The following is a 26,787-nucleotide window of genomic DNA, read 5'->3' as shown; positions in this document are numbered from 1 at the left end:
CGGCAGGAATACCAGAGGCATGCTAAAACAAGCGTTACATCCTTCATCGGGTGTCCAGCCATGGCTCAGTGCGTTCCTTTCTAATTTCCGAGTCAGAAGGTTGTGCGTTGGAGTCCCACTCTAGAGACTTGAGCGCAAAAACCCAGGCTGACACTCACAGTGCAGTACTGAGGGAGCACCGCACTGTCGGAGGATCAGTACTGAAGGAGCACCGCACTGTTGGAGGGTCAGTACTGAGGGAGCGCCGCACTGTCGGAGGATCAGTACTGAAGGAGCACCGCACTGTTGGAGGGTCAGTACTGAAGGAGCACCGCACTGTCGGAGGGGCAGTACTGAGGGAGCACCGCACTGTCGGAGGGTCAGTACTGAAGGAGCGCTGCACTGTCGGAGGGGCAGTACTGAGGGAGCGCCGCACTGTCGGAGGGGCAGTACTGAGGGAGCGCCGCACTGTCGGAGGGTCAGTACTGAAGGAGCGCTGCACTATCGGAGGGGCAGTACTGAGGGAGCACCGCACTGTCGGAGGGTCAGTACTGAAGGAGCGCTGCACTGTCGGAGGGGCAGTACTGAGGGAGCGCTGCACTGTCGGAGGGTCAGTACTGAGGGAGCGCCGCACTGTCGGAGGATCAGTACTGAAGGAGCACCGCACTGTTGGAGGGTCAGTACTGAAGGAGCACCGCACTGTCGGAGAGGCAGTACTGAGGGAGCACCGCACTGTCGGAGGGTCAGTACTGAAGGAGCGCTGCACTGTCGGAGGGGCAGTACTGAGGGAGCGCCGCACTGTCGGAGGGGCAGTACTGAGGGAGCGCCGCACTGTCGGAGGGTCAGTACTGAAGGAGCGCTGCACTATCGGAGGGGCAGTACTGAGGGAGCACCGCACTGTCGGAGGGTCAGTACTGAAGGAGCGCTGCACTGTCGGAGGGGCAGTACTGAGGGAGCGCTGCACTGTCGGAGGGTCAGTACTGAGGAAGTGCTGCACTGTCGGAGGGGCAGTACTGAGGGAGCGCTGCGCTGTCGGAGGGGCAGTACTGAGGGAGCGCCGCACTGTCGGAGGGGCAGTACTGAGGGAGCGCTGCATTTTCGGAGGGTCAGTACTGAGGGAGCGCCGCACTGTTGGAGGGACAGTACTGAGGGAGTGCTGCACTGTCGGAGGAGCAGTACTGAGAGAGCGCCGCACTGTTGGAGGTGCAGTACTGAGAGAGCACTGCACTGTCGGAGGAGCAGTACTGAGAGAGCGCTGCACTGTCGGAGGGGCAGTACTGAGGGAGCGCTGCAAAGTTGGAGGGTCAGTACTGAGGAAGTGCTGCACTGTCGGAGGGGCAGTACTGAGGGAGCGCTGCACTGTCGGAGGGTCAGTACTGAGGGAGCACTGCACTGTCGGAGGGTCAGTACTGAGGAACGCTGCACTATCAGAGGGGCAGTACTGACGGAGCGCTGCACTGGCGGAGGGGCAGTACTGAGGGAACGCTGCACTGTCGGAGGCTCAGTACTAAGGGAGCGCTGCACTGTCGGAGGGGCTGTACTGAGGGAGAGCTGCACTATCGGAGGGGCAGTACTGAGGGAGCGCTGCACTGTCGGAGGTACAGTACTGAGAGAGCACTGCACTGTCGGAGGAGCAGTACTGAGGGAGCGCCGCACTGTCGGAGGGGCCGTACTGAGGGAGCGCCGCACTGTCGGAGGGTCAGTACTGAGGGAGCGCCGCACTGTCGGAGGGGCAGTACTGAGGGAGCGCTGCACTGTCGGAGGTGCCGTACTGAGGGAGCGCTGCACTGTCGGAGGTGCCGTACTGAGAGAGTGCTGCACTGTCGGAGGTGCCACCTTTCGGATGAGACGTTAAACCGAGGCCCCGTCTGCCCTCTCAGGTGGACGTAAATGATCCCACGGCCACTATTTTGAAGAAGAGCAGGGGGGAGTTCTCCCCGGTGTCTTGGCCAATATTTATCCCTCAATCAACATCTCTAAAACAGATTATCTGGTCATTATCACAATGCTGTTTGTGGGAGCTTGCTGTGCGCAAATTGACTGCTGCGTTTCCTACATTACAACAGTGACTACACTTCAAAAAGTACTTCATTGGCTGTAAAGCACCGTGGGCCATCCCGGGGTCATGGAAAGCGCTGTGGGAATGCCAGTCTTTCTCTGAAAGACAGCATTTCTGACAGTGCAGCACTCCCTCAGTACTGCACTGGGAGTGTCAGCCTAGATTTTTGTGCTCAAGTCCCTGGAGTGGGACTATGAACCCACTACCCTTCTGACTCAGAGGCGAGTGTGCTACCAACGGAGCCACAGCCGATACTTCAGATAAGACGTCAAACAGTGTTCCTGTCAGTTGGGTATTAGTGATCCCATGGAACCTTTTGAAGATGAATAGAGTTTTCTCCCAGTGTCTTGCCCAACATTCTTCCCTCATCCAGTTCAATCAACACCCTCCATCCCCCCTCCCCCCACAAAATCTGGTTATTCATCTCTTTGCTGCCTGGGGATGTCACTGCCGGAACCACAATCACTGTGCTCTTAGACATATCGTGGACAACGGATCTGTAAAGTCTTCCAAAGAAACAGCGTTTAGATCTTTTCCAAGGCTATAAGCGCCAATTTATTCAATCTCCCTGAATCGTCCCCATGTGGAAGTAGGATTCATTGCCTCATATCCTACCCAGGAGCTCAAAACTGTCGCACTTCCTCCCTACCTCCTGCAATCACCAGGCTTTTAAACTCAAAGCTTGTTGTCATGCAATCGCCAATTCAGAAGGACATAAGAATTAGGAGCAGGAGTCGGCCACTCGGCCCCTCGAGCCTGCTCCGCCATTCAATAAGATCATGGCTGATCTTCTCCCTCTAATCCACCTTCCCGCACTATCCCCATATCCCTTGGTCCCCTTAGTCTCCAAAAATCTAACGATCTCTTAATTCCTGATCGGCCTTGCCCTCTTTTCCTGGCTGGTGTCCTAGAATTACAGACTTAGAAGTTACAACAGGCCATTCGGCCCAACCAGCCTGTGTCAGCATTTACCCTCCACACGAGCAAATATGGACCTTCACCTTAAGTTTCTCAATCTAACAAAATGGAGATAGAGAAGAGATTGTTTTACACAGGAAGAGGGAATAAACAATAAGTGATGGGGCCCACCATGAATGGATAATCAGTTTTACTGGGGCGGAGGGGGAGGGCGGGGGGTTGGTGGCACTGAATGAGGGAGGAATGTTGGTCAAGACTCTGTTCTACCTCAAAAGGTTCCATGGGAATTTCCATCCCAACAGGACAAGACCTCTGTTGGAATTCTCACCTGAAGGACAGCAGCATCTCAGGCATTACAGACTCAAGTGTTTAGCCTAGATTTTACTGAAGGAGCTAAATGGCTTTCCCCTTCATAGATTCTTGCACCGTGATGAACCTCACCCCAGTAGACGATCCTGTTGTGCGACGCATTGTCACCTTCCACTATAGCCGGCTTATTGTACGGTTCCGGTGACGTTGGTGAACGAGGGGTTGTGCTGTTCAAGGATGACAAAAAAGTATTTGTTTGCTGAGGTGGACGAATTGTTTCGGTGTCCAGTGAAGGGGTGGGCTCAGAGCCGAGTGCTGTTACGGTCTCCGTGCTTGTGGCACCCCGGTCCATTAATGGCGTTTCTGTTGGATTCGTGCTGACGGTTGTGGTCTGGACCATTAATGGCTCACAGGTGTTCGTCTTCTGGGCATCTGCGAAAAGGACAAAGGTAAAGTTAGACATTTAGACAGATCATAACCGCCTGTTGCTGATTGGTGAAGAACAATGCTGCCAGGGAACAAAGGAACCAGAGGCGGCTATTCAGCTCCTCGAGCCTGTTCCACCATTTAAATAGATCGTGGCTGATCTGTATCTTAACCCCATCCACCCGCCTTCTTTCTGTAACCCTTAATACCCCTCACCTATCAAAAATCTATCAATCTCAGTTTTGAAAGCTCCAACTGACCCCCAGCCTCAACAGCTTATTGGGGGAGAGAGTTCCAGATTTCCACCACCCTTTGTGTGAAGAAGTGCTTCCTGACATCACCCCTGAACGGCCTGGCTCTAATTTTAAGGTTCTGCCCCCTTGTTCTGGACTCCCCCCACCAGAGGAAATAGTTTCTCTCGATCAACCCGATCGACTCCTTTAATCATCTTAAACACCTCGATGAGATCACCCCTTAATCTTCTAAACTCGAGGGAATACAAGCCCAGTCTGTTCAACCTGTCCTCATAATTTAACCCTTTTAGCCCCTGTATCATTCTGGTGAATTTGCGCTGCTCCCCCTCCGAGGCCAGTGTATCCTTCCTGAGGTGCGGGGCCCGGAACTGAACGCAATATTTAGTAAGCAGATTCGTTGTAACTGAATTTTTAAAAATGCAACGCCAACCAGGGATCAAAGGAGTAGGTTCTGATGAAGGTTGATGAAGGTTGTCGGCCTGAAAGGTTAACTCGCTCTCCACAGACACTGCCTGACCTGCTGAGTGTTTCTAGCATTTTCTGTTTTTATTTATCATAGGAGCAGGAACAGGTCATTGAACCAGCAAATGTGATGAGAGCGTGCTGGGTCGTCAGAAGCACTGGGGTGGGATTTTCCCTCGGCTCCGTTTCGGGCCTGAAATGGGCTACATGCAATAAAGGCGCCCCCACCCCCACCCGCCCCGCACTTCAACCAGGAGGCCCGAACTTGGACCTCAGGCCTTGTTATCGTTAGTTGAGCGAGAGGCTGGCCTTCACAGCAAGCTCAGCCCTTTTATTCCAGTCAATGTCAGACTGCTTGCTACCCTGGCATAGATGTTTCCCAGTTTCTTGATAAAGTCTCACGTAAGCTGTAGTCACTGTTGTAATGTAGGAAACGCGGCAGCCAATTTGCGCACAGCAAGCTCCCACAAACAGCAATGTGATAATGACCAGATCATCTGTTTTTCTAGCAACGTTGGTTGAGGGATAAAAATTGGCTTTAGGACACCGGGGCGAACTCCCCTGCTCTTCTTCGAAATAGTGCCGTGGGATCTTTTATAAACACAGAAACCCCACAGTGCAGATAGAGGCCATTTCGGCCCATCGAGCCTGCACCGACACATATCCCACCCGATCCCCATAACCCCACGTATTTAATCCCCCTAACACTAAGGGTCAATTTATCATAGCCAATCAACCTAACCCGCACATCTTTTGGACTGTGGGAGGAAACCGGAGCACCCGGAGGAAACCCACTTTTTCTTTTTATGTCCACCTGAGAGAGCAGATGGGGCCTCGGTTTAACATTTCATCTGAACGACGGCACCTCTGACATTGCAACGCTCCCTCAGCACTGCACCGGGAGTGTCAACCTTGATTTTTGTGCTCAAGTCTCTGGAGTGGGACTTGAACCCACAACCTTCCTGACGCAGTAGGCAAGAGTGCTGCCCACTGAGCCACGGCTGGGCATCTTAAGTCCAAGGTGCAAGGATTAAGGAGTCATGCAAAAAGGAGCAAGGAATCAATAAGTAAAGAGTTAAGGAGAAAGCAGTCATGGAGCAAGGGGTCAATGCGCAAAGGGTAATGGGCAAGGAGTCAAGACCTTCAGGAGAGGAGTGAGGCAGGGAGAAAATGATGGGTGAAAATAAGTGTTCAAATTGATCTGAAACTGTACATGACAGATCGAAATGGAAGGGGATCAGTTCCTGAGTTTATCAGACTTTCACATTCTAACATATTCTGGGGGTGAAACTGGTCTTGTGCAGTTGTATGGCAAGTGGGCAACAGCCACTCATCGATATCGATGGAAAAGAAATTCGTGCAGGATGTAAAATGGCGGGCGATTCGTTATCGCCAGTCCTGCACTTCCGCCCAAGACCAATTTCACCCGCTCGGAGTCTGAATCGAGTGAAGCCTGATCTGCCTTCCGTCATTACCTGTGACGCTCTCTTGCATACCTCCCTGGACGCCTGTTCCTGCTTTCACTGACTTCAAATAACAGAACAAAATAATCCTCTAAGAGGTTGTTTTTTTGAAGTCAGGTTTGTTGTTGAAAAAATCTTTTTTCGAAATGACGTGCCTTTAACAAATGTTTTAAAACTGGGAGATTGTTTTCCAGGATCAGGAGGAACAGGGAGAGAGAGGAGGCGAAAAGGTGAGTGGGAAGTGAGAGCATAAGGAAGAAAAAGGTGAGTTGAGGCAAGGGCAGAGTCGGGCAATGTTACGGAGGTGGAAGTAGGCGGTCTGGGTGATGGCGCGGAGATGTGGACGGAAGCTCCGCTCAGGGGCTAGTAGGACGCCGAGGTTGTGACCGGTCTGGCTCAGCCCCTCCTTGTCTCCATAACCTCCTCCAGCCCTCCAAACAATTGAGATCTCTGCGCTCCTTTGCCTCCAAGGGTGATGAATTGAAATGTGAAGAAATTTAATTTGAAACAACAAAGGAATGGAAAGTGGACCAGGGAACGAGGAATAACAATGGGAGCGAATTGCCAAGTGTTTAAGGAGCAGAGGAAACAGGAATTAAACAGAGGGAAGTCTTTGCTTTCAGAAAGCATCGCACTATCATCCGTCTGAGATTCTTTTCTGACAGCTAACGCAGCTCAGAAGAAAAACAACTTCTTAAGAGGATAGAAATCAACTCAGCTCAGTGCTTTTTGCAAACAAACAACAGGTCAGGAGGGATCGCTCCCACCCCCTTTCCTAACTCGGGTTTCCAACCCTCCCTGATTGTCTGGGAGTCTCCTGGAATCAACAATTAATCTCCCGGGCACCACCACTAATTAAACATTGGGAAGACCGTAGTCATTGTCTTCATATCTTCACCCTACAGACCCTAATTGACAAACACGTTCACCATAACAAAAGCAAAATCTACGCATGCTTTGTAGATTTCCAGAAGGCTTTCGACTCCATCTGGCATGACGGTTTATTCCTGAAACTTATCGAAAGCGGGGTAGGAGGTAAAACATATGATGTAATTAAATCAATGTATACAAACAATAAATGTGCAGTTAAAATTGGAGACAAACAAACAAAATACTTCCCACAGGGGCGGGGGGTGACGCAGGGCTCGCCAATCTCACCGACACTCTTTAATATTTACATTAATGGATTGGCAAAACTACTTGAACAATCTACAGCACCCGGCCTCACCCTATATGAATCCAAGGTTAAATTCCTCCTCTATGCCGACGACCTGGTTCTGCTGTCACCAACTAAGGAGGGTCTACAGCAGAACCTGGACCTGCTGGAGTCGTACTGCCAGACTTGGGCCCTGACAATAAATCCCCAAAAAACCAAAGTCCTTGTGTTCCAGCAAAGATCCAAACAACATGGACCCACAATAAATTTCACAGTAGGAACAACCAAAATTGAACAAACCACTCACTACACATACTTGGGCTTAAAAATCAGTTCTACGGGAAACTTCAAATTGGCTGTGAATGAACTGAAAGAGAAAGCAAGAAGGGCTTTCTATGCCATCAAAAAATCAATCCAAATAGAAATCCCAATTAGCATTTGGCTCAAAATTTTCAAATCAGTAATTGAACCAATTGCACTCTATGGCAGTGAGGTCTGGGGACCACTAACACAACAAGATTTTGCAAAATGGGACAAACACCCAATTGAGATCCTACATGCGGAATTCTGTAAAAGTATCCTCCGGACTCAAAGGAAAACAGTAAACAACGCATGCAGGGCGGAACTAGGCCAATACCCATTAATAATCACTATCCAAAAAAGAGCCACCAAATTTTGGAATCACCTACAAATGAGCAACCCCCAATGCTATCACTACGACGCCCTGAAATGCCAAGAGCTGACCATAAAGAAGAATACCCTCAGTCAACTAGTCCTGGGACTCAATAAAGTAACTAATAACAATACTAACAATAACCAGCCCCAGGACAGTGACAGGGTAACACAAAGAATTCGACCCAACACAATCGTCGCTAAGCAAAAGGAAAAATATCTGTCATATTGGGCAGAAACAACAAAAACCCAAAGCAAACTCAATTGCTACTTGGCCCTAAACAGACAATACAACATAGCTGATTACCTGACCATGGTAAAGGATAACAAACTGAGAAGAACCTTGACAAGGTACAGACTTAGCGAACATAGCCTAGCGATCGAAAAAGGCAGACACAGGCAGACCAGGCTGCCAAGAGAAGACAGGATATGCTCTCACTGCAGTCAGGGAGTAGTTGAGACAGAGATGCACTTCCTCACAGCCTGTGGAAAATATCAGGGCATCAGAGAGAATTTCTATCAAAAATTCTCACAAATATGCCCTGAATTCAGAAATCTGACTGACAACCAAAAACTCCCATTCCTACTGGGGGAGGAGAGAAGCTGTGTAACACTGGCGGCACACTATGTTACAGCTTGCCATGAACAGAGGGACAACCAGTAAACTAAGACAAGAGTATATATAAACAAGGCGAAAATATATTTATAAACTCAGGGATATACCTGTTTATACACTGTATGAATGGAACCGCGTTTATGTGTTCAACCATAAATGTATTTTGATGCTTTGGCAACATAAGATGTACCTTATCATGCCAATAAAGCGATTTGTATTGTATTGTATTGTATTGTCTTCGGTCCCCACCACAAACTCCGTTCCCTAGCCACCGACTCCATCCCTTTCCCTCAGGCTGAGCCAGACCGGTCACAACCTCGGCGTCCTACTTGCCCCTGAGCGGAGCTTCCGTCCACATCTCCTCGCCATCACCCAGACCGCCTACTTCCACCTCCGTAATATCGCCCGACTCCGCCCCGCCTCAGCTCATCTACTGCTGAAACCCTCATCTGTGCTTTTGTTATCTCCAGACTCCACTATTCCAACACTCTCCGGGCCGGACTCCCACCTTCCACCCTCCGTAAACTCCAGCTCATCCAAAACTCTGCTGCCCCGTGTCCGAACTCGCACCCAGTCCCGTTCACCCATCACCCCCTGTGCTCACTGCCCCGTGTCCGAACTCACACCCAGTCCCGTTCACCCATCACCCCCTGTGCTCAATGCCCCGTGTCCTAACTCACACCCAGTCCCATTCACCCATCACCCCCTGTGCTCACTGCCCCGTGTCCTAACTCACACCCAGTCCTGTTCACCCATCACCCCCTGTGCTCACTGCCCCGTGTCCTAACTCACACCCAGTCCCGTTCACCCATCACCCCCTGTGCTCACTGCCCCGTGTCCTAACTCACACCCAGTCCCGTTCACCCATCACCCCCTGTGCTCACTGCCCCGTGTCCTAACTCACACCAAGTCCCGTTCACCCATCACCCCCTGTGCTCACTGCCCCGTGTCCGAACTCACGCCCAGTCCTGTTCACTCATCACCCCCTGTGCTCACTGCCCCGTGTCCTAACTCACACCAAGTCCCGTTCACCCATCACCCCCTGTGCTCACTGCCGCGTGTCCTAACTCACACCCAGTCCCGTTCACCCATCACCCCCTGTGCTCACTGCCCCGTGTCCTAACTCACACCCAGTCCCGTTCACCCATCACCCCCTGTGCTCACTGCCCCGTGTCCTAACTCACACCCAGTCCCGTTCACCCATCACCCCCTGTGCTCACTGCCCCGTGTCCTAACTCGCACCGAATCCCGTTCACCCATCACCCACTGTGCTCACTGAGCAGCATCGGCTCCCGGTCCGGCAACACCTCGATTTCAAAATTCTCATTCTTGTGTTCAAATCTCTCCATGGCCTCGCCCCTCCTTGTTTCCATAACCTCCTCCAGCCCTCCAAACAATTGAGATCTCTGTGCTCCTCTAATTCTGGCCTCTTGAGCATCCCTGATTTCCATCGCTCCACCATTGGCGGCCGTGCCTTCAGCTGCCTGGGCCCTAAGCTCTGGAATTCCCTCCCTAAACCTCTCCACCTCCCTCTCCTCCTTTAAGACACTCCTTAAAACTGACCTCTTTGACCCAGCTGTCCTAATATCTCCTGATGTGGCTCGGTGTCAAATTTTGTTTGATAATCGCTCCTGTGCAGCGCCTTGGGACGTTTTACCATGCTAATGGCGCTAGTCATTTTTGACACGGGAGAACATTGAAGCTTCAAACCTGCGCAGATGATCAATGTGTTGATGAGGGTTTAAAACTATCAAACTTGCGGAGCCCGTGTCTACCCGTTATTTCTTTGTCTTAGTTGAAGTGTTTACGAAATCAGTGCCGGAGCTAAACGGTGCGCAGGAAAATAGCAACAATTTAATCGCCGACTCATTTTCTGTTTCAATCTAAAATATTCCCATTATTTACTAGAAATAGTGTGTAGAAAATCCAAGCACAGGGCAGAAACAGTTACTGTCCACGGAAACCCCCCCACGCCCTGTACCACAGCAAACACACGCTGTTTAACGGGTACCGTGAGCTGTAGCCAAGCATGCCTTGCTGAAAGTTTAGTTTTGTAACAGCACAGAGTAATGCTAACACGCGTTTAAGTACTGGGCTTCATTAAATAATTGTGGGGTCAGGCAATTACGTTTCTCACTCAGAGAGTCGTGGGGATCGGGAACGCTCGACCTGAACAGGTGGCGGAAGCTGATTCCATCAATAACTTTAAGAGGGAGTTGGTCGGGTTCTGGAGGATGAGGAACTCACAGGGTTACGGACAAAAAGTGAGGGGGCCGTGGGACTGAGCACGACGGCTCTTTCAAAGAGCCGGCACAGGCTCGACGGGCCGAATGGCCTCCGTCTGCGCTGTGGGATTCTATGATTCTGATTTATCCAGAAATGTTTATTTTTAATTAATTGAAGCGATGTATTGACGCTTTATCTGATTGTGGCACAACATATACAGAAGGCAGCTTAGCCGTAGCCATTGGTTGGGGAATATTCCTGTCGTGTATTGATTGCGAGTTTGACACCAGTCAATACGGTAATGTAATGTGCGAGTTTAACACCAGTAAATACGGTAATGTAATGTCAATTTTACCAATAAAGTAAAGATCACAGTTGTAAGCCTGTCTGCCTGACTCTGATTTAATTCGACGTATCTACATGCTTGATTGAACGTATTAAAGCATAGATACAACATTGGCGACGAGGATAACGGTCAGAATCTTTTTAAAAAGGTAGTTGCCCAAGTTTTAGTTAGCTAGGATGGAGAAGACCGGCATTCAAAATTTTGCATGCTTCGCCGAGCCAGCCACGTTGGGTCCAAGATGGACGAGGTGGTTAACGTCTTTTGAGCTTCATGCCGACGGCAAAGGACTCATTATCGACGATACCTCTACAGCTGCCACGAAGCAGAGGAGAAGAGCTCTACTTCTACACCTAGCAGGACCAGATGTCCAGGATATCTTTTCGACTCTACCGGACACAGGAGAGCCAGCAGACTACACGGCGGCGGTTAGTGCTTTGAATCACTACTTCGTGCCCCAGGTCAACGCAGCATTTGCTAGACAGACTTTTCATAAGTTGTCCCAGAAGACAGGTGAGACTGTGCAACAATTTGCTACTCGCTTGCGGCAGGCTGCTAAAGACTGTGCTTTTGGGGGGGATGCGGATAATCAAATAAGAGGCGCTATCCTGAGTAGGTGCACGTCAGCCTATGTGCGGAGGAAATTGCTAGAGGAAGGGCATGGTCTAACGCTCGCCCACACGTTACGATTGGCTTCGCTATGTGAAAACGTCGAGGAGCAGATGTCAGCCATGTCATGTACAGAGAAGGCAGAGACAGATACTGTTCCTCGTGTTACACAGAAAAGAGGGTATTATACGAAAAGCTCGACAGAGAAACCAAAGGGAAATGGCGATAGGAACTAAAGGAAATGTTACAGATGTGGACACACAGACCACATGGACAGAGATCCGAAATGCCCAGCACGCGGACAAACATGTCATAAGTGCAAGGGAAAGGATCATTTCTCCAAAGTATGCCGCACAAAGGGTACAAAGAAACACAGTGTGAACAATGTAGAGGAACAAAATAACTGTGCATTTGCTGTTACTGGAAATAACGTGACAGAGAGACTTACCTTTTGTGTGGGGGGAGTAAACCTGAGAATGTTAATTGATTCGGGTGCAACTAGTAATGTGATAGATGAGAATACATGGGAAGGATTAAAGTCAGAACACATTAAATGTCAGTCACATGTCCCGAAGACAGAGAGAAAGTTATTCTCTTATGCTTCTAGCCGACCATTGTCAGTTAAAGGTGTATTCACATGTGGGATTACAATAGGTAAGAGAACTGAGCAGGCGGAGTTCATTGTGGTTAAAGGCCATGGAGAACCGTTGCTAGGAAGGGAGACAGTCATGAAACTGGGAGTTTTAAAAATAGGCGCAGATGTCTCAGCTGTGGTAGATGTAAGACAGCTACTGGAACAGCGGTATCCAAAGGTGTTCCAGGGAGTAGGAAGGCTGAACACAAAACAGATCAGTTTGTATATCGACCCACAAGTGAAGCCTGTGGCCCAGCCACTCAGGCGTATACCATTCAACTTAAGGGGGGCAGTAGAAGCCAAAATAAAACAATTGAGGGACATGGACATTATCGAACCTGTAACTGGTCCCGCCCCATGGGTAAATCCTGTGGTTATTGTACCAAAAGCAGATAAGGATGTAAGGTTATGCCGAGACATGAGACGAGCAAACCAGGCAATAGTGAGGGAACGATATCCAATCCCCACCGTTGATGAGATACTCCAAGGTATGAACTGCTCAACGGTGTTTAGTAAGCTAGACCTGAAATGGGATTATCACCAGCTAGAACTGACCCCTGAGTCACGAGAAATCACAAACGGACATTTTGAGAACTGTAAAGCTTATGCAGCAATTGCAAATGAGCTGTGCGTAGTGGGGTACCTAGTTCTTCGGGGAACACGCATCATGCTACCCACAGTGTTACACGCACGAGCCCTGGTGTTAGCACATGAAGGACACTTGGGAATAGTTGGAACAAAGCAACATCTCAGAACCAAGGTTTGGTGGCCTGGTATGGACAAGGCAGCTGAAAAACACTGTAAAGCGTGCCACGGCTGTCAGATAGTAGCCAGACCCGACCCACCTGAACCGTTGAGACCAACACCATTACCGGAGGGCCCCTGGCAGGATGTAGCTATAGACTTACTGGGACACTTGCCATCCAACCACTCCATTCTTGTGGTAGTTGATTATTATAGTCGCTACTATGAATACGACATCATGACCTCCACAACAACAGAGAACGTTATTGATAGTTTAGAGTCAATCATCAGCCGTCATGGTTTGCCAATCACCCGCAAATCTGATAATGGTCCCCAATTCAGATCTGAATTATTCAAAGAATACTGTGAAAACAACGGGATCAAACACCTGAAAATGGCAGCAAAATGGGCTCAGGCTAACGGAGAAGTCGAGCGCCAGAATGCATCGCTGATGAAGAGAATCAGAATTGCTCAGTCAGAAGGACTAGATTGGAAACGTGAACTTAGAAAATATGTGACTGTGTACAGGAGCATTGGACATGCCACGACAGGGAAGAGCCCAGCAGAGCTGCTCTTTAAACGGAAAATGCGAGGAAAGCTGCCAGACATCATAGAGTCGTGCGCAGACATGGAAGTACGTGACCGGGACGCAGAACAAAAAGGCAAGTCCAAACTGTACGCAGATGAACAGCGGAGAACACAATACTCAGAGGTGGACGTTGGCGACACGGTGCTGGTACGGCAGGACAAAGTGGACAAGTTCACCACTCCTTTTAATGCCACACCGCACAAAGTTTTGAGTAAAACAGGGAGTCAAGTAGTAGTGGAATCTCCAGAAGGAGCACGCTACTCAAGAAACACTATGGCCTAGAAATTCAGTTGTGCGCGGCAGCCGTTAGCGCCTTAGGAGGAGTAGATTTCGAGCGCTAGGCGCTTAGCGGCCGGGCGCTTAGCGGCCGGGCGCAGCACGATCTGCGCCTCGCCCCAACTTCAGTACACATTTAGCGCCTGCGCAAAGTCTTAGCGCGCGCCCTGCTGCGCGCGCACATCATGACGTCATTTGCTAGTGCAACGCCTTTTGTGCGCCCCGAACCGGAACTTCACTCGCGCCGGCCCATTGTGCGCCGGGCGGCCCGAGCGACTGTGAAGTGGAACGGTACACAGCCCAGCTGGGCCGCGGGGAGCGCAAATTAAAGGGCACTTACCCAGCAGTATAAAGGCCAGCCATTTTGCAGCATTCACTCTTGTGCAACGGTTTTTTGGACAGAGACCAAGGAGGAGAGTTTACTGGTTTGGACCAACACTTGGACAGGTATTTTTGGCTCAGGCCAGAGCTTACCAATTATCTTTGCCTTCATTCAGAGCTCAGTGTTTGCCAGCATATAATGGGGGCTGCATTGGGTGGCAACGCTGAATTTCAGCCTTATGCCAGAAGGGCTTACAGACGCCGTGAGAGAGTGGCAGCCCTGGCTAGACGCAGGGGGGGCAACAGGCGTCGCCAACTGAGGCCTTACCCACGCAGGGTATACCGCCAGCAGACCTCCTATCTGACCATGTCTGCCGCGATGTGTGTTAGGAGGCTGCGATTCCGAAGGGAGGTGGTTGCAGACATCTGCCGGCTGCTTCAGAGAGATCTGCAGCCACAGCTGATGCGCAGGACGTCTCTGTCGGTGGCAGTGAAGGTGACGGTGGCTCTCAACTTCTATGCCTCCGGCTCCTTCCAATCCGCTACTGGGGACATCGCTAACATCTCCCAGTTCGCCGTGCATTGCTGCATCCGCCAGGTGACCGAAGCCCTTTTCAGAAGGAGACATCAATTCATCTCCTTCCCCATGACCCTGGACAAGCAGCAGCAGCGTGCAGTGGGGTTTGCAAGAATAGCGGGCTTCCCCATGGTGCAGGGCGCCATTGACTGCACGCATGTGGCTTTGCGGGCACCTCTTGAGCATGCCGAGGATTACTGCAACCGGAAGGGCTACCATTCCCTCAATGTACAGCTGGTGTGTGACCACAGGCAGCGCATCCTAGCTGTCAATGCCCGCTTTCCAGGCAGCAGCCACGATGCCTTTATCCTGCGACAGACAACTGTGGCTGACATGTTCCAGGCACAGCCTCCCCCAAGAGGATGGCTTATCGGGGACAAAGGCTATCCTTTGTGTACCTGGCTCATGACCCCGCTCCGCGCGCCCACGACCCCTGCTGAAGAGGCATACAACGAGAGCCATCAAGCGACGAGGAACCTCATAGAACAAACAATCGGCGTGCTCAAGCAACGGTTCCGCTGTCTCAATCGCTCCGGGGGAGCCCTCCAGTATTCGCAGGATCGAGCCTCCCAATTCGTCGTCGTTTGCTGCATGCTGCACAACCTGGCTATCCGCAGGACTCAGGCACTGCCACCTCACGTTGGACCACCACTTCAGGAGGAGGAGCAGGAGGAGCATGAGGACGACGAGGACGAGGAGTACCAGCCCAGGAGGGACGCACAAGGTCCAAGGGCCGCCCGTCGGCGGCTTATTGAACGTCACTTCTAGGCCCCCTGTCAGGGAATGGCTTGTGCCAATGATAGAACACGATTGCAGCCGCTCCGCAAGCCCTCAGCCGGTTAAGGCAACAAACACTTCAAAGATCAAACATGGACAATGTGAATAAATAAAATGTGTAGTGGCGCTTCTTAGTTTCCAAACAGGCAGCCACTGAGCTGTGGGATTTTTAACAACGAGTAGACGCGTGTCGAAATAAAACGTTCCCAAACGTAGCTTTGTCTTTTAAACTGTTTACTATAACACTTAACAAACGGAATTACAAAGCAAACACGTATAAACGAACACGGTCAAAAACTGTACTGCTCCAAACCTCACAGCTTCTGCCTCCTTCAACCACGTGCAGTTTAAACTGTAAAATGGCTGCTCCCATGTGTGGCTTAGGGACTGTTCCATTATGGCAAGAATGAAGGGGGTGTCTCGGACTATACTACTGGAGCAAGAAAATAGGGGGTTTCTTAATACAATAAGTCGGTCAGGTAAATTAACTGTATTATGCCATTTAACCACTATTTTAAAGTATTTTCTTAAGCTTTTATGGCTCTTACATTCCAGCCCCTAATTGACTAGGCACATGAAGCATATCAATTACTCAAACATTAAGAGTCATAAACTAATGAGTTCAACATATTTACAATATAAGTGTCCACTTTTTTCGTTCGGGAACCTTTCACGCTGCTTCTTGTAGCAGGCAGAGCTTTGTGATCGGTCTTTCCAGGGTACTGGTCTTGGTTTGCAAAAAAACGCGACGAACGACACCTCTGGAGTCTGGCATGGTCTTAATTATTTTTTCCATCAACCAAGAATTTCTAGGGGCTGAATCATCCACAATTAAGACAATGTCTCCGACAATGAAGTTCCTCTTTATTTTGGACCATTTTTGACGCTCCTGTAGCAGAGGTAAGTATTCTCTTGTCCATCTGGTCCAGAAAAGGTCTGACATATACTGAACTTGCCTCCACTTCCGACGGGCATACAGATCTTCCTTTTTGAAGACTCTCGGGGGCATGGCTGGCTGTGTTTTCAACAACAACAGGTGGTTCGGAGTCAGGGCTTCGAGGTCATTGGGATCATCTGATGTCTTAGTTATCGGTCGGTCATTAATGATGGCTTCGACCTCGCACAGAATGGTTTGGAGTCCCTCGTCGTCAAGCGCTTGCTGCTTCAGTACAGAACTGAGTAGTTTTCTTACGGTGCGTATCTGTCTTTCCCAGACACCTCCGTGGTGGGATGCAGCCGGAGGATTGAAGATCCACTTAATTCCTGTTTGCATCATGGCTTCCTGTATTTTAAGCTGATTCCAACCTTCAATAGCTTCCCGTAGCTCTCTCTCCGCTCCGACGAAATTAGTGCCATTATCAGAACGCATAATGGACACCTGTCCTCTTCTACAGACAAAGCGCCGCAAGGCGTTAATACAGGAATCAGTGTCAAGCGTGTGTGCCACCTCAATATGAACAGCTCTGATGGTCAAACAAGTGAAAAGCACACCATATCTCTTGACAAGGCTCCGTCCTCGCTTTACCTCGAAAGGCCCGAAATAGTCCACCCCTACGTTTGTAAATGGGGGCTTGTCTGGTAACAAACGGTCTTCAGGCAGGTCTGCCATTTTCTGCTCCCCAGCTCTAGCGTGTAACCGTCTGCAAACAATGCATTCAGAGAGTATTTTTCTTATTACGGAATTAGCTCCTGGAATCCAGTATCTTTGTCTTAGCTTCGCAAGCACGTGATTCCTCCCACTGTGTCCAATACTCTGGTGTATATGCTGAAGAATGAGGGTAGCAACCCGGAGGTCCTTAGAAAGGATAGCAGGATGCTTGGCCTCCTCTGGCATAGCAGATTTGTTTAGTCTCCCTCCCACCCTCAGTACTCCATCTTGCAGTGTAGGGTCCAGCTTGTAGATATGACTACCTTTCTTGATTGGAGTATTTCGCTGTAGAGCTTCGATTTCTTCTGGGTATCTTTGTCTTTGACTGAAGCGAACTATCTCCTTCTCAGCCTTGGCCAAATCCTCCACGGTCAATGAATTCTTGCCCAATGTGGTCTTGTGATGATGCGTATACTGCTGTAGAAGCATTCTCTGCTTATCAGGGTTACTTTCAGACTGACTGATAGTGGCTCGGTACTCTTTTCTCTTACCGCTCAGGTGTAGCAGCAACTCTTTCAACCTTAGAAACCATGCAACTGCTTTCCTCAACTGGTGCCATCCTGAGAAATGGTTAACAAGCTTGTTCACTGTGTCAAAGTTCTCTTTCATATTTATGAGATTTACTGTGACTGATCTCTTGACTTCGACGTCGTCTTCAGCAATCTGACTTGGCATATCTGGTCTTTCTGGCCATGATCTCTCTGTTTCCAGCAGATAACTTGGGCCTTGTATCCAAGTTTCACTCCTCATGAAGTTTTCAGCCTTCAATCCTCGTGAGGCTTGATCTGCTGGGTTTAATGAGGTGTTTACGTACCTCCATTGAGATGGTTGTGTAGCTTCTCTAATGGATGAGATTCTGTTTGCTACGAAGGTCTTGAAGCGTATCTTCTCATTCTCTATATACTTCAGCACCGTCGTGCTATCCGTCCAGAAGACAGATTCTTCTAATGGGAGCTGTAACTCTTTCCGCATCACCTGGTCAACATTAACTGCAACAACCGCTGCCGTCAATTCCAGTCTCGGGATGGTGACCTGCTTCAGCGGAGCCACCCTGGATTTCCCCATGAGGAAGGCACAATGGGCCAGAAATTCCAGGCCAGAAGCGTGAGTACGGTCGGGTTACTCACGCATCTGGCCGTTGGAAATGCCGGCGTTCAGCAGGAACAGCGCATGCGGGGAACGCCGGCATTTCCAGACCCGAGGTCTATTCACAGCGCGTGCGACTGCACAGGCAGTGCTTGCGCAGTGAACTTTGTAGATTTCACTGATGGATTCAGTGAGGGTAAGTCCCTAGAACTTGCACTTGAAAAAAGCAAGTGTAAAGTTGTTCATTGGCTGGGGAAGGAGATATATTTTATGGAGGAGCTTATGAAATGCAATATTTAGGTTTGGGAAAGGGAGGGAAGTTATTTTAAGAAATTTTAACTAAGTTTTAAACTTTAATTTTTTTTTTTTAAACGGGTTTTCAGAACGGTAGGTAGAAGGAGCAATTGTGGCTGTGTGAATGGAATGTGAGAATGAGTTATGTATGTATGTCCACATATATTCCTTTACGTATATGTATGTATGTTTTATATTCCTTTACTAATGTGTATGAATGTATATTTTTAATTATGATTTTCCAATAAGTTACTTTCTCTGAAAGTCATAATTAAATAATACATTCATACACATAAGTAAAGGAATATATACATAACACGCAAAGGAATATATACAGACATACATACTTTCAGAAGCTCCACGATAAGAAATATCTTCCTCCGCAGCCTCTGGAGCAACTGTACCCATGCTTTTTTCATGTGTAAGTTGTAATGACTGGACCTCACTGAAAGCATTAATGAAAGCGGCGAATTATACTGCGCACGCGCTGCCTGTGCAGTCGCACGCGTTCTGCCTCTGAACCCCTTCGTTCAGAGGACAGGAAATGCCGGTTTTCCCCACTTGCACTGTGCATGCTGAAAACCGGCATTTCATCCGGCCAGATGCGTAAGTACCCCGACCGTACTAGCGCATTTGGAAGGGAATTACTGGGCCAACATTTTACATGTCAATAAAATAAAAAATTTAACAATTGCACAACTTGCCCCCTCGCATCTGCGACTGAGGGTCCAAGGAGGAGCATTGCGCAAGAGGTCATCATCGTACGTATCCTCACACTGTTCCCTTTGGGGAACTGTATGAAGTGGTGGAAGGATTTATGGCCGTGATTAACGCTCATTCCGTGACCGTAACCATCTTTGAACCAGCCATTAGGGTGGTTAGTCCTATGGCGGGAGGGTTTTACGGGCTCCCACAACCCATCTGAGGGGGGGGGGGCCACCAACACCCACGGACGCAAGCATCCCGCTGGATGTCCAACCAGAATTTAAAGTTGGAGCTCCGACTCCACTTGCCGGGACTGTCTGGAGTGGGGTTCAAAACCCTACTCCTTCTGGCCCAGCGGCGGGGATGCTTACTGCTACGCAAAAGGCCCACTCCGCACAAAAGGTGACACCCATACGTTTCCTGCGCCTTTGCCCTTCCCGTGACTGGAGCCCTATGCTGCCATTTCACGTTGCTAATTGGATTGGGCCTTTGTCATAGCGGTAGGATCCCCGCCGCTGGGCCAGATCAGGGTAGGGTTTCGAACCCCGCTCCAGACAGTCCCGGCAAGTGGAGTCGGAGCTCCGGCTCTAAATTCTGGGTTGACATCCAGTGGGATATTTGCGTCCGTGGGTGTGGGTGGCCCCCCCTCCTTGTATAGCTTGTGGGAGCCCGTAAAACCCTCCCGCCATAGGACTAACCGCCCTAATGGCTGGTTCAAAGATGGTTACGGTCACGGAATGAGCGTTAATCATGGCCATAAATCCTTCCACCACTTCATACAGTTCCCCAAAGGGAACAGTGTGAAGACACGTATGACGACGACATTGCTAAATAAATAAATGGAATTAAAAAAATTCTTTTAGGGCTTTTAAAAGTCTTTAAATTGCTTTAATTCTCTTTAAAACTACTTCAGATTACTCAAAATAATGTAAACATTTTAAAAAGTTTATAAAAGTTACCAAAATCTTCCAAAAACCTATTTAAACTGCTGCTTTGCATGTAAAAATCCTTAGCAGCTTGACAGAAACATTGGGGGCGTGTCCACTGAAACTGAGACCTCAAGGGGCATGTCTAACTTACACTGCACGCTCCTGGCTTCGCGCTGGCTGCACTCCTGGGCGGCGTGACGTCATATGCTGCCCGGGAATGTGCTTTCTATTTCTGCAAGTTCAGGCGTCCCAGAAGCTGATCGGCACGAGCGCGGGGTAAGTGCAAATACGGGGCTTGCACGCGCTGCAAGCCCTGTTCTGGAATTTCTGGGCCAATGTTTCTGGCCCTGTTAAATTGTCAGCAAGAGGTAAGTAGCCGTGCCATAGCCGTCCTCACTGGCGTCCGAGAAATGATGTAGTTGAGCCGTCTTTGTAACTCCAAAACTCGCGGGCTTGATGCATCTACTGACGTTGAAGCTAGAAAGTTGTTGCAAATCTGTCAACCATCTGTGCCATCTCTGAGCTTGACCTTCTGGGATATCTTCATCCCATCCTCTCTTGTCTCTACACAGCTCTCGTAGCATCAGCTTCACCGGCAGAATGAGTGGTGCCAGGAATCCAAGAGGGTCATAGGTGGAACTGACCACGGAGAGAATCCCTCGTCTTGTGGATGGTCTTTCGTTCACCATTATCCTGAAGTTGAACGTGTCTGACTCGATGCCCCATTGTACACCAAGAGCTCTCTCGATAGGAAGGACATCGTGGCTCAGGTCCAGATCTTTGACTTCAGTGGCTCTTTCCTTTTCTGGGATAGAAGCTAGAACTGCTCTGCTGTTGCTTATCCACTTAGTCAGATGGAATCCTCCATTCGAACTCAGAGTTCTAAGGTCTCTTGACAGTGCGATGGCATCGTCTTCTGTTGACACGGACTTCAGACAGTCGTCGACATAAAAGTTTCTGAAGATTGTCTCCACAGCCTCTGATGGTGCTTTGCCTTTGCCATCTTCTGCAGTTTTTCTGAGAGCGTGGCTTGCACAGCTGGGAGATGATGTGGCTCCGAACAAGTGTACGGCCATTCTACATTCCACCATCGCTTGACTAACGTCGCCATCTGGCCACCAAAGGAAGCGCAGAAGATCAGCATCTTCATCAGGGATTCTAACTTGGTAGAACATTGATTCTATGTCTGCCATCATGGCAACGAGCTCTTGTCTAAACCTAGTCAAGACGCCAATGAGGGTATTAGTAAGATCAGGACCTTGAAGCAGCTGGTCATTCAGTGAAGTTCCTCTGAATGAGGCGGCGCAGTCAAACACTACACGGATCTTTTTCTTCTTTGGGTGATACACCCCGTGATGAGGAATGTACCAGACCCTTCCATCGTCTCTGTTCAACTGTTCCTCGGGCACCTTTACAGCATAGCCTTTCGCTATGATGTTTCTCATGAAGTCTTTGTAGTCTTCGTGAAAGTCGGGGTTCTTGTTCAGCTTTCTCTTTAGACTGATGGCGCGTTGCTCTGCTATGCAGCGATTGTTCGGCATCTTCGCGGTCTGTCTTCTCAGTGGCAAACCAATGTGATAGTGGCCATCAATGAACTGTGTAGACCTTGTCATCAAACCCATGAACTGATGGTCTTCTTGTGACATCTCTGTCTTTTCCTCACAGCTGCGTTCTGAGAAGTCTGCGTTGAACTGCTGTATCAACAGCTCTTCAATGCTTGCGATAGAGATGCGATTAACTGTGACGTTTTGTCGTTCCTCCTTGTTCGACTTGTGGCCATCATCTCTCCTTACCGGTCCATTGACTACCCATCCAAGGGCTGTCCTGACGGCGTAGGGTCCGTCATCCTTGCTGTTTATCACCTGCCATGGCTCCATAGTTTTGTAGGCATTGGTTCCAATTAATAGGCCAATTTCTGCTTCAATGTATGGGAGACGCACCTTTTCTAGGTAAGGCCATCTATCCACATCCTTCTGCAGCGCTAGGTTCCCTATTCTAACAGGAATCTCCCTCTGTGTGAAAACATTAGGCAGGTCTATGAAGTCCTTCTCTTCAAGTCCACACACTTCTAGGTCTGACAGGATATAACTTTGCATTGACTTCTCATGACCCATGGTGCGTAATAGGATTTCTGTTCTTCTGCCTCTAACGTTCAGCTGTCGCATGAGTGATTCTGTGCAGAACGTTGCTGAGCTACCTGGATCCATGAAGGCGTAAGTCTCCACAAGCTTCTCGCTCCTCTTAGACTTGATCTTTACTGGTACGATGGCAAGAATACAATCACTGTCACCGGCCCCAGTGAGTCCACAAGTCTCTGGTTCTAGCGACACCAGAGCACTTGAAACAACCTTCTCGTCGGTATTGTTTTCTTCACTCTTCTTAGAGACTTGTTCTTCTTTATGGATATGCAGCAGACTGGGATGTTTCCGAGTGCACTCTCTGCATGTTGTTCTTTGCTTACAGTTTCTACTCAGGTGCCCCTGAGAGAGACATCCATAGGCCGTTGCACTTCAGGAATTCGATTCTGTCCTTATGTGGCTGTGCTTTGATGTCGCTGCAGAAATCCAATGTATGATTCTTCTGGCAGAATAAGCATGGCTTCTGAAAGGCATTAGCAGACGTCACTGTGCTGCTCTTTTTGGGAGATGAGTTCTGGGGCCTTTCTTCCTCAGCCTGGGTGACGATAGTTGCAAAGCTGCTTCCCCTGGAACCACCTTTCCTGAGAGTCTTTGATTCAACGGGCTTGGCTTTCACTCTTCCATCGGTGGTCGGGCTAACGTCTTGGATGTTTCCAAACAATGGGTCCCTAGCAATTTTAGCCTGTTTGTCTATGAAGTTCACTAAGTCTGCAAACCTGGCTCTACCTTTCCGTCTCTCCATTATCTCAAAGGCTGTTCTTCTCCATTGTTCTCTCATCCTGTAAGGAAGCTTAGAGATGATGATTCTCATAGTCGTAGGATTGTCCATCTCTTCCATGAATTCAACATCCTCCATGGTGTTGCGACATCCTATGAGGAAAAGAACATATGCGTTCAATGCCTCTCCGTCCTCCGATCTGATCTGTGGCCACTTGGTAGCCTTTTCGATATATGCAGTGGCTATCTTCAGCTCGTTACCATAGTGCTCCTGCAGCAACTTCCTGGCTTCTATGTATCCCCGGTCCGGTCTCATGTGTTCACAGCTTCTGACCAGGTCTTGTGGCTTACCACTGGTGTACTGTCCCAGGTAGTACAACTTATCACTGCTGCTCTCTGTTTTGGAGTCAATGGCTTGTTCAAAGGATCTGATGAAGGGCTTATACTTGAGTGGGTCGCCTTGGAACACTGGTATGTCTCTTTGAGGGAGTCGAAACAGATTCTGTTGTTTTACAAGCATCTCTGTAATTTCGTTCTGACGTTGCATCACTCGGTATAGGCTTCTCCCTGTGTCTTCAGGCCTCTGGTGGTCATCAGCAGGGTCTAGTCTAGACTGTCTGACGTCTGGGGTAGCATCACGTGCTCCTGTTAGTGGAGAGGCCACTCTTCCACGCTGTAATGCCAGGGGATTGCCTTCGGGCTCTGTTGTAACTCTTGAAGGTGCCCTGGATCCAACTCTATGTGACGACGTTGACTGGCAGTGGCTCCCACCATCCCGTGAGCCTTCATAATCTTCGTACGCACTCAACCTGGCGTCTGAGACCTCGATAGCTGTTTTTATCTCCAGCTGTTCTTTCTTTGCCTGCACCTGGGCCCGTTGGGCCTGCAGTTGGGCCTCTTGGACCTGCAGTTGGGCCTCTTCCCGTTCAAGAGCTTGCTTCTCCGCTAAAGATGCTGCGCGCGCCATCAACGCCGCCCGTTCAGCCTCCGCTCTCATGCGTCGCGCCGAGCTTGTGGTAGAAGCGACTGACCTGCGTCCAGAAACAGAGCTACCTTCTTTTCGATTTTTGCTCGGTCTGGCGGAAGTCTCTGAAATGCTATCGTCTGGTCCGACTTCATTGTCAACTTTATCTTTCTCTGCTGTATCAGCGTCTTGACGAATCTTTAACATCCACTGTTCCATGGCCTTGATATAGTCCTTAATGCTGGTTGATTTAAGATCAAACCAGTTGTGCTGATCAGCGTTTCCCTCTTCTTCAGGCAGAAGTGCTAATACATCTTCATTGAGTACATTAAATTCTTCATGCAGCTTGGAGAAATCGTAATACATCATGTCTTCAGCTTTCTTAATATTAGCATTATCTTCCATGAGACGATCGATTATCTTAATTTTTCCAGTTATCTGAGCTAATTTAGCCTTCCTTGCACCTATGCTTCTATGTAACTTCTCTTCCATTGCCTTTGGGGTGAGCTTTATTTCCCTCTTTTGGCCAGCAATCTTTCTGGCTGATGGAAGCTCCTGGCTCCGTAAGGCCTCGGCCATTTTACCCGCAGCTCTTATTTAGCTTCTCAATAGAATGGACAAAGCAAGTAGCAGTCACTGTACCTTCGCTTTCTTATATTGTCGTCTGGCTCCGTGACCATTCGGGTATACGTTCGCCGACGATTCCGTCCCTTCCTTCTTAGGGAGCAAGTTTTTGACTAATGTAGTGGCGCTTCTTAGTTTCCAAACAGGCAGCCACTGAGCTGTGGGGTTTTTAACAACGAGTAGACGCGTGTCGAAATAAAACGTTCCCAAACGTAGCTTTGTCTTTTAAACTGTTTACTATAACACTTAACAAACGGAATTACAAAGCAAACACGTATAAACGAACACGGTCAAAAACTGTACTGCTCCAAACCTCACAGCTTCTGCCTCCTTCAACCACGTGCAGTTTAAACTGTAAAATGGCTGCACCCATGTGTGGCTTAGGGACTGTTCCATTATGGCAAGAATGAAGGGGGTGTCTCGGACTATACTACTGGAGCAAGAAAATGGGGGTTTCTTAATACAATAAGTCAGTCAGGTAAATTAACTGTATTATGCCATTTAACCACTATTTTAAAGTATTTTCTTAAGCTTTTATGGCTCTTACAAAATGCTTTATTGTACAAATTCTGGGCCCTTCCCACATGAAAACCAAAAGCAGACGAAACCCCCAAAAAACACTCAAACACATTACTCGCTCCCACAACCTGGAGAGGATTAACAAAATAGGGCAACTAAAATGGCCGTCATTCTCGGCCTTCGTCCAAAACAAACATCACATCATCGGCCTTCAAAAAACAAACATCCAATTCTCGGCCTCAAGAAACAAACACAAATGGACACACATTTGACTATTTGGCCCGCTAGGGCGATGCCTTGGCCATCTTTGGGTGGCCCCTGCCCGCCCTGCTGCTCCGCCTCAAAGTAAGGCCATTGGCTGCTGCAAGGCTGGGGGCAGGCTCCTGAGGGGCACATGTCGTGACGGCAGATGCCCTTGGGGGTCGGCCTAGTCGAGGTCTGGCCGTCGAGCGGGCAGCTGTTGATTGCTGCAGCTGTGGCTGGCCAGCATCAGTCGCTGCAGCAGCTCCTGGCAGCTCCACTGGGGGACTGGCAGTGGCGGCTGGAGGAATGGCGGCAAGCTGGCGGATGGCAGGCGCTCGCTGGTCGCCTGAGACACTGGCACTCGCCCGGGCCAGCACTGCAGCATGCGCACCAATCTGCCGAGGGACAGACCGCTGTGCTGCTGCAGCGCGCCGGGTGCCCTGGCGATGCCTGGCTGACACAGCGAGTGTGGCAGCAGTGAGTGCCCGTGTTGACCTGTTCACTGACCGCATCAGAGCAGCCAGTGACTGGACCGCACCACTGATCACCTGGCCAGTCGCTGACAGAGCTGCCCCGAATTCCGCCCGACTCGCTGCCTGATCTGCCCGGTATTCCGCCCGACTGGTGGCCTCTGAGGGCCCGAACTCGGCCACACTCCGAGAGAGGGAATAGATGGACTCAGGCAACCGTGCCACTGCCACCATGAGCTCCATGTGCCGGCGCTCCGAGTCCGCGGACAAGTCTTCGAGGCGTTCCATCTCCTCGGCGAAGAGCATCCCCTGACTGGAGGCCGGACTCTCCCTCTGGGGAGAAGGCCGCCGAGCTGCCGACCCTTCCTGCGTTGCTGGAGGCCGCTGGGCCCAGCAATTGGACTCCCCTCCGACGCATCCCCCCTCTGGGGAGAAGGCCGCCGAGCTTCCACCCCCCTCCCGCCTTTCTGCAACCCGCAGGTCCCAGGAGCTCCCCTCCCCTTCGACACTTCCGCCACGCTGCCCTCCAGGGAAGACGTGTCCCCTACATTGGCCTGGGTGGTCGCAGCTGAGGGTTCCCCTGATGGGCCGCCTTCCTCTTGCTCCTCCTCCTGCTCCTCCTCCGAGGGTCTGTCACTGGCAAGTTCAGGGACCTCCTCTTGACCATCTGAAAGCAGGAAGGCACAAGAGTAGCTTTAGAGTGAGGAGAGGGCGTCAGTGCAGGATGCATGAGTGGTGGCATTCAGCGCATTGGTCAGACAGTGGCAAAGGATGTAGATCTGATGCGCAAGTGGGACGAGAGAGGTGCAAAAGGTGATGTCCTTACCATTGCTGCCCAGAACAGGGTCGGCATCTCCACATGCAACGGGCCCAATCACCCGGCCACCCATGAGGCGCTCCATGCGATGTTGCAGGTCGGTGAGTGGCTGGATATGGGGTCGGCCTCCCCCGGTCGCAGTCCGGCTCTTGCGATTATTCGCCAGCTTGGCCTGCAAGAGAAAGGACGGCCTCTAAGTACAGTGTGTCGCCGTGATCTTGTG

At 49.9% G+C, this 26,787-nt stretch overlaps 1 protein-coding gene across 2 annotated transcripts in view; it reads right to left on the bottom strand.

Annotated features, from left to right (window-relative positions):
* Positions 1-26,787, bottom strand: part of rnf141 (ring finger protein 141) — a 191,167-nt gene that overhangs the window by 111,765 nt on the left and 52,615 nt on the right. For both annotated transcript variants that reach the window (XM_086008388.1, XM_086008391.1), the window contains exon 4: positions 3,398-3,697. In XM_086008388.1, coding sequence (XP_085864514.1) covers positions 3,398-3,697 — 300 coding nt within the window. The remainder of the gene's footprint in view (positions 1-3,397; positions 3,698-26,787) is intronic.

The sequence above is a fragment of the Somniosus microcephalus genome, chromosome 15 (genome assembly GCF_052327205.1).
Source record: "Somniosus microcephalus isolate GS21.2 chromosome 15, FLI_Smic_1.0, whole genome shotgun sequence".
NCBI lineage: Eukaryota > Metazoa > Chordata > Chondrichthyes > Squaliformes > Somniosidae > Somniosus > Somniosus microcephalus.
Note: the sequence above shows the minus strand (reverse complement) of the source record. Positions and strands in the feature narration are given on the sequence as shown.